Source organism: Alligator sinensis, unplaced genomic scaffold, assembly GCF_000455745.1.
Source record: "Alligator sinensis unplaced genomic scaffold, ASM45574v1 scaffold773_1, whole genome shotgun sequence".
Taxonomy (NCBI): domain Eukaryota; kingdom Metazoa; phylum Chordata; order Crocodylia; family Alligatoridae; genus Alligator; species Alligator sinensis.
The window spans coordinates 389,884-400,974 of record NW_005842403.1 but is presented as its reverse complement, the minus strand read 5'-3'; the positions used below and the strand labels follow the sequence as shown (position 1 = coordinate 400,974).

The 11,091-nt window shown below is 51.3% G+C and overlaps 1 protein-coding gene across 2 annotated transcripts in view; it reads right to left on the bottom strand.

The window, feature by feature from the left end:
* Window positions 1-1,233: 1,233 nt before the first annotated feature.
* Window positions 1,234-11,091, bottom strand: part of SHISA4 (shisa family member 4) — a 22,090-nt gene continuing 12,232 nt past the window's right edge. The window contains exons 2-6 of one of the 2 annotated variants that reach the window (XM_006029893.3): window positions 10,233-10,401; window positions 8,611-8,744; window positions 7,155-7,334; window positions 6,128-6,195; window positions 1,234-2,082 (exon numbers count right to left, since the gene is read on the bottom strand). In XM_006029893.3, the coding sequence (XP_006029955.1) occupies window positions 6,149-6,195; window positions 7,155-7,334; window positions 8,611-8,744; window positions 10,233-10,401 (530 nt within the window). In that variant the 3' untranslated portion in view covers window positions 1,234-2,082; window positions 6,128-6,148. The remainder of the gene's footprint in view (window positions 2,083-6,127; window positions 6,196-7,154; window positions 7,335-8,610; window positions 8,745-10,232; window positions 10,402-11,091) is intronic. The other variant, XM_006029894.3, reaches the window with a different exon arrangement.

The window sequence follows — 11,091 nt, the reverse complement described above, 5'->3', positions numbered from 1 at the left end:
TGCCACCCACTAAGGATGAGCTCACCACATGCTAGGAGCTCCCTTGCCCCCATCCCACATTCCACTCCCAGCAGCAGGTCGCAGCAAAAAGAGGTTGGGAACCACTGGGCTAGAGGCACAAAAAGACTTGGACCTAGATCCTGAATGAAATGCACTGCCTCCGTTTTAGGCCCTTGGTCCCAGAACCTTGAGTGAGGGCGAGTTTCCCCAGTAGTGCAGGGGGAGAGATCAGCCCTGCAGCATGAGATCCAAAACAGTGAGGATGGTGAGTAGTGAGCTGCCTAGGCTAATCACTATGATGTGCTGAGAACAAGGCGTCCTAAATCTTGGATATTCTTAGTACCGGTCTTCACCCCTATGTGGTTATCCTGCCACCAGGGGGGTTGACCACACCTGACCAGCCCAGTACTCGCATGTGCCAAACCTCCTGAGGCTGTTCACCCCTCTGCACTTGCTCCCAAGGCCCTGGTTTCCAGCAGGCCTGAGAGTAGGTGCTGGAGACAGGCCTGGAGCAGCCTCAATGACATTGGTGATTTGGACAGTGCCTGCAGACTTGGGTCAGTAAGGCATGCTCAAGTCCCTGGACCTGTCACTGCAACATAGTCAAAGCTTTTGGGGCACAGATGCTTCACTAAGGGCTTCAGGAAGGCAACTTCAGCCCCTTGGATCTACAGCCCAGAACCCTCAAGCTTCAAGGTACAAAACTGATCCCCAAAAGGCATGGGGAAGACATTTCCCAGTGTGGTGCAAGGTGCTCTCTCCTGGAAGCCTCTGCTTTTGGCCATGTTACCAGAGACAGACAGGCTATCAGCCTAGGCCATTCAATAACTGATCCAGTATACTGCGTGGCAGAAATGGATAAACTCTGGGCCATCCAGTAGTAGACAAGTGAGTCAGTACAACTGGCATAGCTCCTTCACACAATGGCACAGGTATGCATTAAGTTTGCCCGGACAGCAGGGGGTATTGTGCAGACATGTAAGCATGGATGCAATGCCACAGATCATTGGTAAAGCCACAGCCAGTGCTATTGAGGACAGCTAGGAGGAATTTTTAAATATATTAGGAACAAAGAGGATCTTTACAATGGCAGAGGCCTGAGACTCTTTGGAGACAGTGGAATTAACAATGTCAATGTAAAAGAGGTAGGGACATCAATAAATATTTCTTTTCTGTATTTAAAGCCACGCTGCACAACGTATCAATATTGCACAAAAGAATGAAATACAGGAATTAAGAAGAAAAGTTAAATACCATCTACTTGTGTTACATAAATTTAAATCAGCAGGTCCAGATACATTGCACCCAAGAGTTTTAAAGGAGTTGGCCGTGGAGTTCTCCAAATTGCTAATGTTAATTTTTTAACAACTCCAGAAAACTGATATGCTGATCCTTAAAAAAAAACAAAACAGAACAATCCTGATGCCCATAGGCTGGTTAGCTTAACACTGATCCTGGACAAAAGCATGGAACAGCTGATACAGGATCCTATCAATAAAGAAACAAGAGGTATTAAGTTAACATTATTCAACTGATTTTCATGGAAAATTGGTCTTGTCAAACAAATATGGTAGTTCTTTACTGGGATTACAAATTTAGGTATTTATTGATCTCTGTAAGGAGTCTAACTCAGTACCACCTTTTAATTAGACCAATATTCTGATTAAAAAACAGTACAATACAAAGTTGTTACAGTCCATGTTAAATGGATGGAAAATAGACTATTGGTAGATCAATGAAACCTTATGCATCTCTGCTTTAGTCAGTCTGTAAGGTGCAAAACTACCCAGCCCTCTGCCAGATCTCACAATATTATTGTTAATGAAGAACTTGAACCAGTGAGAACGTTTCCTATGGGGTCCTGCAGGGGTCTGATCCTGGCCCAAAGCTATTCTAGATCTCTACTGATGATACAGAAGAAACAATAATATCATTGCTGGATAATTTTGCAGACAACACAACCACTGGCAGACTGGTAAGTAATGATGAAAGCAGGTCACTGATACAGAATGATCCAGTTTGTTGAGTGTTGTTAAGCACAACCTTACATTGGTTTCATACAGTCAATGCACCATCACGCATCTAGGAACAAAGAAAGTCAGTCACACTTATAGGATGGGGAACTGTATCCCAGAAAGCAGTGCCTACAACGTCATGGTGGAAACAACTGAACATGAGCCTAGGTTCTACTGTGTTGCTGTGCCTAAGAGGGCTCCCATAATCCTGGGATGTAAAGGTAGGAATCCTGAGTGGTACAGGCAGGTAGGTGGCATGATATTATGACTAAAACACTGTTTTCCCTTGCAAAAGGATGCTGAAAACTTAGAAAAGAGTCAGAAGAGAAGGACAAGAGTGATGAGAGGTCAGCACCAATGAGTTGTTTCCATTAGCTTACTGAAGAACAGCTTAGGAGCTGGCCTAGTCTACAAGTTCCTGCAGGGGAGAGAATGTTCTGCTGGTGGTGAGCTCATTAGCAAAGCAGAAGAAACACAAAGCAACGTCCAAGGGCTGGAAGCAGAAGCTAGAAATATTTAAAACTAGATAGAGTTAAAGTGTGCATTTTAAACAGGGAGAATAATTATCTTTGGAACAACATGCCTGGGGCACAGTGCATCACTTGCAGTCTTTAAATCAAGACCAGGCATATCTTTCTAGATATGCTCTAGCCTGGAGGCTCCACAAGCTTCACTGGTAGGATATGAACTTGATATGCCATCAGTTCACTTCAAATCAGTTTTTTTTTTTTTTAAAGAAGATGGCACAGGAACCAATGAAGTTTAGGATCCACTGCTAGCACCTCCACAAGGTATAGTCCTGATGCAGAAGCCAATGGGTGTAATCCTGTGGCTTGATTTAGGCAGCTGGCCAGGGTGGATGATGATGATAATGATCCTTGCTCTAACTTAAGTTTAGCCCAGTAGAGGGCAGCACTGGAGGCATGCACGTTGGCCTCAAGCTGAAGAGCAGTGGACTGCCACTGGGAATAGGTGCAACATCCTAACTTGGGTGTGACATTGTGGCCAGCAGTCAGCACCAAAGCACTCTACCACATTTAACAAGGTAGCTCATTTCTATTTACAGCTTTTCCACAGGTTTCAGGGAACATGGACAGAAGCATGTGTGGCTCCAGCTAGGACACAGCATGGCCTCAGCTGTTGCATGACTCAGGGCAGCAAGGAAGAGCAGACTCCACACTGTGAAAGGGCAGCCCAATACACTGCATGCAGGGTAACAGGGCAGCTCAATGCCTCTCTTCAGCTGTGTTTTGAGGAAAAGGGACAGCGCCATGCTTAAGGGCAGGACATAACCAAAGGACGGTGCTACATAGTAGGGTAGAGTATCTGCTCTGAGGCATCAAGACCAAGTGTTGCCACTGATGGGACAGCAGCCTTGCCAAGGTCAGGATCTGATGCAGCAGGGGCAGAGAGGGCAGCAGGTCTGATTCATGGAAACAGGAGATAGGGGCAGGGCATTAAGGCAAATACTGCACTCCTTGCTTCACTGTCCTGCCACCAGTCCTAGGGACTAGGCAAATACAATGAACCCAAATAGGAGGGACCACGACCCTGAGCCCAAGTAACCCCAGACAGCAGGACAGGACTGCTCAGAGCCAACACACTGGTGTTACAGCCAAGGTGGCAACTGATACCTACTGCTTATTCCACAGGCTCTCTGAAGCCTGCAGAAGAGCTGACGGGACTGGGAAGGGACCAGCCTGACCAGAAGTAGAGGTAGAGCCTTTCTCCAGCCTGCCCTACTGAGTAGGATATATGTGTCCTCTCCCCCTCTCCCGGGTGCATAGTCAGGAAGCATGAGGCTGATGAATGCATGTGAGGGGTTCTTAAGGAAAGTCTCATCATCCCCCCCTGGAAGGATAGGCTGAAGCTGCCAGTCCAGTCCCCCAGGGCAGCTCAGGTATGAGCCTCTTGGCCACTACCCGCCAAGCCATTTGGGGCCAAGCCTGCCCCAACCCTCACTACAGATCACTGAGAGTACAGCAATGACAACTCCCCAGAGGCAGAAAGCAGGGGGTTCCCCAGCTCACTGTGATGGATTGTCACAGGGTCAACAGAGCCAGAGCCACATGACATTTGGGAGCAGAACTTTGATGCTCCCAACTCCGACTCCCTAACTCCAAAAGCAGCGAGAGAAGCCTGCTCGGCCTGGTGAGGGAGGCACCAGGGAACCAGCAGGGGCTGCCATGCGGTCAGTGCACTGTCCCCAGCTCCCATGCGTCTCTCATGATTGTACCAGCAGCTCCAGTCCCTACCCATGTGCTCTTCTAGGGCAAAGGGGACTTCTTGTAACAGGAGGCGGCCTATTAAGCCCTGGTCAATCCAGCAACGGCACAACAAAACCCTCATGTGGTCACTGCTACATGAGCCCCCACCCTGCCCTGTGGGTGTCCCTCCTATTGCAGCTGGAGACAGAAGGGCCTTTGCACCAGGCTCATGTCCCACATGTTGGGAGAACGATGGCCAGGATACCTACAAGACCTGGCTCTGGGGCAAATCAGATTCTGACCCTGCGACCACTTGCAGAGGAGCTGACCCCTGCTCTGAGAGCGAGATCCTGCCAGCAACGTAAGGCTGCCCCCTCACAATCAGGCCATTGACCCCACTACCCATGAGGACTGAGCTCATGGGGAGCCTCCCTAGGGGGCTGCAGCACAGGGAACTTGTTCCACAAAGGAGCCAGTGTGCAGCTGCATTAGAGCAGCACATTCCTCGCACAAGTGCTGCCTTTGTGTTTGTATGTATGTACTGCGGCCTCTCCAAACACCACCTCCCTTGCCAGGCCAGAGAGCTGTGGCCCACAGGGTGATATGGCTTGTTAAAGCAGCTAAGGAATGGAAGCAAAGGGACACCTGGTAAGCCCATTAGCTCACCTGAGACTCCAGCAGGGTCATGGCCACCTCAGGTGGGCAAATGCAAGGAACACAGGCCCACCAGGGTGGGAAGGTGCTGGATCCTCTTCTGGGAAGGGGGAACTGGTAGGAACCAGAAGCATGAGGGATGAGAGAGACTGTGGGGGAGAATTAGCTACCTTAGACTCTCTGCCAAGGGTGGGGGTTAGAGGGAAGTGCCCCTAAGAGCCAATAGCCTGGGCAGAGGATGGCATTCAGGGAGGTGAGAGAACAGGAGGAAATCCCACGCCATGCACAAACCTTATTGCCTTTTCAGTGTGGCCCTACTCAGCGGAGAAACCTGGATGGAGATGGAGCTCAGTGGGAACAGGGGAGGATCCAAGTTAAATGTAGGTGATCTGACAGTTGCCATGGATGTCCCTGTGGCCCAGAGGGCTGGGGCACTCCCCGGAGCAGGGAACACTGTGGGGGAGGCTGTTCTGCAGCCCCTCGGGGCCTCATGACAAAACCTGCAAACCCAGAAGGTCGCCCATCCTACATTCAACGGTTCTTCTGATGGAACAGGAAGGCTTGATGCAACAGAATACCTGCAACCATCTCAGCACCACCAGCACCAGCCCTCCCCCATGCCCATACCCAGCATGAGGCAGGAAGTAGCTTCAGAGCCATGCCAGCACCAACCAGAACCAAGAGCCCCCACCATCCAGATGCTGAGCACTCTGGGCCCCCTGAAAGAAATGCTACCGAGAGAACGGGGAGGACCACAATCTCTTGTGGGTCACGGTCTCTTCGCTGCCCCAAGCTGAACTCCTCAACCCCTCTGTTTCGGCAATCAGGGCTGGCAGGGCCCCATCTAAAGGGTTAATGTTACCCTGGGAGGGAGCAACACAGGCCCCTGTTAGCAGTAGATGATGAAGGCTTTCCCCAGAGACCTCCCCTCCCTCATAGGCAAGGCCCAAGCCAGGGGCAGAGCTTGGAAAACCTGATCCTGTGCTGGAAATCTTGTGGTCATTTCCTGGCCTGGAAAGCAGGAGGGAGAGCCAGAAGCCCCCTCAGTAAAGCAGGGAGGAAGAGGGGTGTTTAGGGCCTGTGGTCCTGCTCTTTGCAGATGACTTGGTGAGGTGGAAAATGGGACAATGAGAAATGGCTGGCATTGGGGACCATGCACAGGTCTGGGCCAGCTGGCAACGCAGCACAATACACATGTACAATGCAGCAGAGAAGCCGTCAAAGCTGCAGGCCTGGAGAAAATGTGCTTACTCTAGTCTCTCTCTGGTCTCCTCAGGCTCCAGGGTACATTGGCTGTGAAGGGACGTAGGGAGGAGGTGCTGTGGGAGGAAGAAAGGGACAGTGTCATTCAGCAGGTTGGAGCAAAGGGGAGAGCACTCCCTACTACTCTAGAGGAGGAAAGGCCCTGCTAAGGCACTTGGAGATGGTGGGAGACACTGCTCTCTCAGCTGTGCCAGCCCTGCCCATCTGCTATAGGGACCTGCTATAGGAGCTGCCTGCAGCTCAGGCCAATGTCTGGGGGCCAAAGGTGTGGGCTCTAGTCCCAGCTCCCCAGGTGAGGGGCCTGTCCCTTCTGTGCCGATTGCCAGGGCCTCAGCTTATCTCTGCTCAACCAGCAGGCTGGCACCAAGCTACGCAGGCCCCCAAGTCACCCCCAGTCCCACACAGAGCCAGGACATCTGACTTCTGCATCCTGAAGTAGGAAATCAGGGTTGAGCCTGGCCTTATATGCTACAGCTGGCATTCCCCAAGTACCACCGCCACAGGATTACTCTAAAGGCCTCACAGATCTGATAGATTTGAGAGTTTAACCTGTACAGGGTACCATGACTTAAAGCAAGACCTGGTCCTCAGGTAAGATTTAACTGACTGGTATTCCCCACAGAAAGCCTCTTTAGGGCTGCTGCCTTCCTGCCAAATGAAGAGGCCACACTCTGGAGGCCTGCTCTCCTGGGACTGGTGAGAGCCCTGCACTCAGAAGCTGGGGCAGCTCACCCCAGAGAGCAGCAGGCAAAGACAGTGCAAGGGGGGCCAAAGCAGATCCATGAGTAGAGGACAGTCACATGAAGCCAGGTCTTCAAAGATGACCAGAAAGCATGGAGAGCCCCTACCGCAAGGAAGAAACCCCTCCCCTCTCCCCAAGCACCCCCTCCTGATCTCACCCTATGAAAAACAATGGGAGCTCATAAACCCTTCTGGACAGAGGGATCAGGTCACAGACGCCAAACCCTGGGTTTGGGAGACAAAGAAGAAATCTCAGAGTCATTCCCACTCTCACCTGATGGGTTGTACTGTGGGGGGCCTGCTGGATACATCGGATAATGTGCAGAGGGGGCTGTGGGTGGATAAACAGCCACTGGTGCATAGTTTGGTTGTGGAGGTATGGGTCCTGCTTTGGGATCCATATGGTACATAACTGGGGGCTGAGCTGGGTAGCTGGACAGTGGGATCTCCTGGCCTGTGGGACAAAGACAAGGTGATCTCTCTCAGCCCAAAGAATTCACAGTGCCCCTCCGTGCAGCGAACAATCACTCATGGGAAACTCCAGCACAATCTCCTCCTGAGATTTCCCAAGAGATCCACCAGAAAGCCCCCACAGCTCCCTCAAGACTCCTAAACTACCCTGGCCCTTCACACAATACCTACCATGAGACACCCACCAAACAAAAAAAACCCCAAACCCAACAATAAAACCACACCATGAAGAGATCCCAGGAAGCCACCCCCAGAGACCCCTTCCCTCTCAAAACTATCCAGCCCCTGCAGAGCGTACTGAAGTGGCAGTCCCCCGGGACATAACCCTGGAAACAACGAAGGGAGGAAAATAGCCACCTGCAGGCTTCTATCCAGGCCTGGCAATTAATGCAGCCAGCTTCCACTTGGCCTGGGCCCTGCCTCAAGCACACTGCTACACTCGCATCTCACCACAGGGTTGGCAAAGGAAGCTGCAATAAAGTTGTATAGACGAGGCTCCAACCAGTGTCCCTGGCCAGGGCTGTGCCCCATGGGGAGACCACTAGATTTGGCCTCCCACAGCACTTCTAAAGGGAGAGAAACTCTTTCCTGAGCAGTGCATAGTGCCTACTCACCACTTTGACTCTCTCATTGACACTCGGGCTTTGCTGGGCTGCAGAACCAGCTCCCGAGTGAACCCCTCCACAGGGCCGCAGCAGATAGCCACGGACAAAGTGTCCCATCCCCTTCCAGCATGGCTCCGTTTAGGGGATAACCCACTATTGGTGCCACTAACTTCATAAGCTTGACTGACAGGGGCCTGCGCAGTAGATCTAAAGCTCCCAGTCCTGCTGAGGGCCCAGGGGGAGTGTTGACCTGATGTGAAGTGACAAGAGTTCCCATGAGGGGGTCAGTTTACTCTTTAAAACCAGAGACATTACATGCACAAAAGCTATGAAAAAGACATGTCTGAGGCTGTGATATCAAGTGCTCAAACATCAGGCAAAGTTTGTGCCATCTGAATTCCTCCCTGTGGGGAGTGCATGCATGTGAGGCAGTTTTTAAGTACATGGTCAGACACTATTTTCCCAACAAGATCCCGCCCAGTCAGGGCACATAGAGGACAGTGCTCATTTATTCCACAACTCTCCATGCATGCCCCAACTCTTCCCCTGAACTAGAGACAAAGAAAATAAGACAATGTTTCGCAGGTGCTCTCTCAGCCTGGTGCCCTCCGCCCCTCCTCCAGAGGTCCTGCTGGCTCCAGCCCCAGCTCCTACCTTGAAAGGGTGTCCGCATGTGCTGCCGTCTCTGGTACAGGTAGCAGCAGGAGCACATGAAACAGCAGACGATGGTGGTAACGATAGCAATGAAGAGGACCACAGCAGAGGCAATACCAGCGATGGTCTTGGGGCTGTGAGGCACGAGCAGGAAGGGTTAGGGACAGGGTCAAGAGTTGCCCTTGGACTAAGCAGATTTTGCACAGACTCATACCAGCTGCTTGCTGCACATGGAGACCTGCAGCTTGAAGGGAGTAACTCAGCCCTACATTCCAGGATCCACATCCAAATCCCCTCCCCTTTCTCACTACCCCCATCCATACCAACTCCATCCTCCTCACTGTACTCTTTGCCTCCAACCTTAACCCTGCTTGCCTTCTTTCATCAGACACAAGCTCACTTTGCTATTATCATATCACAATTTCCCCATTCACAGCTCTCCCAGCCCACAGCTCCCTCCCAGCCCATCCAGCTACTCGTGCATTCAGTCCTCTCCCAGCTTCCTTCCTGTTGACTTAGTGCTTGAGTGACCCATGCCTGGCTCAGGAGAAGTTAACTGAAGTAGTTCCCAACCCATCTGGAGCTGTTCCTGGTGGAAAACACTTAATTTCCTCTCAGTCCCTACTATGGAGCAGCTAAGACTCGTGCCCTTACCCTTGGCCAAATGCTTCCTCCCTACAACACAAGCCCCAGTCAGACAATCACTACCTACATGTTCAGTTACACATGATGTCCTCCTTCCCAGAGGATCATGTATCCACTTCCCCATCTCCAAAATAGCCATGGTCCAGCCAGCCCACCCCAACAACTTATACAAATGATCTCCCCTGTTTTCTTGCCAGAAAATCTCCTCCCCCATCTCATCTCCGATCTAATCTCAAACAGATCTGCTAGGAAAAGTTTCAGTTAGAACAAAGCACAGCATCATGGCACCCTAGCAGAAAAGACCACCATACACACAGTCCCCAATGCCCCATGTTGTACTGTGCTGGCTCCAATGACCAAATTCTCACAAATCTATCCTCTGCCCATAACTCACAACACACTGTATTAGGGCCACCATCACTTTTCTCAACAACTATGACCCCTAGAGCCAGGTAGCTGTTAACAAACAAGGTACCTTGCAAATGAAGGAGATTATGCAATGAGAGTCAGGCCCAGGCTGTGCAACTGCACCCAAGACAACATGCAACAGTATTCGCCTAACACACAGAGACTCAGCCCCAGCCAAGCGCCTGCCAGGGCCCTGCTCCTCCATGCTGGAAAGAAAGAGAAAGCTGCTCTTTTGTTACTATCTTTTTGCTGTGAAAGGAGCTCAGATATGCTCATGGTCAGCACCCAAGTAGTTAAATGGAGCTAGTACAGGGGCTGAGATGTCCCACACATAAGGCCTTTGTATATCTCCAAAACCTGGAAATAAGGGCAGCTGATCATAGGCTAGGACTGATGCCTTACACCCAGCAGCACTGTCTTCTTCCTGCACCAGAGTACAGCCAATCTCACAAGGGGCAAGAAGCTGAGTGCCATCTCCCTCATGCTTCAATGCAGAAGAATCATAGCTCTGATGGTGGAAGAAGGGTAGAATAGAGCAGGGGGGCCACCCAGCTCTGTGGTCCTCTCACCTGAAGGCGAGGCAGTGCTTTTGCTGCCGCTCTGTGATGAGCCTCATGGGGTCAATGCAGCAGTAGCGGTGGTAACAATTGCCGCAGCAAAAGGAGAACTCGCAGTCAAAGCCACGGTGCCACGAGCCATTCTTGTCCAGGTACCACAGGCAGTCTTCGTCCGCTGAGACTGTGGAGAACAAAGCCCGCCATCAACCTGTGGCCTCTGCACTCTCCACCATCCACCCCCAGTACAAGGGTATGCATCAGAAGCAGGCAGGACTGGGAAGCTCCAGGCTACCTTATCAATTAGTGCCTCTGGCCCTTCCCTCATCACACCCTGACCTCCCACGTCTTCCAGTCAGGCTGAGCAGCACTGCAGGAGGCAAAGTTATCACAGAAACACACTATAAGGAGTGTAACACTATCCTGCTACCTGAGCACTGAGACTGTCTTGGCACAAGAAATGGGGCCACCATAAGGGATCCAAGAAGGGATTATAAAGCTCAGCCATGATCTCCCCTCCACAGACTGAGGTACCAATTGAGGAGAGCTGCAGAGGCAGCTATTGCCAGGCTGGTGGTCAGCCTGACTCCTCACCCCTCCTGCGGATGTGGGCAGCTCCTGGCTTTAAAGGAACACAGATTCCAGATCTCCCTGGAACACTGGATTTTGCAAGATTGGTGGGAAGGATTTATTTCTGCCTAATGGCCTGGGGGTTTCCAAGGACTTCCACAGCTCTGGCCATGACATGAAAGTGCTGGGGAATTGGCTATGACACGTGTGATAGCAGGGTGGCAATTAGATGCAACTGTGGCCAAGAGGACAAGGAACAATGGGAAATTTGGGGGGGGGGGGGCACAGAAAGGGCATTGGAGAG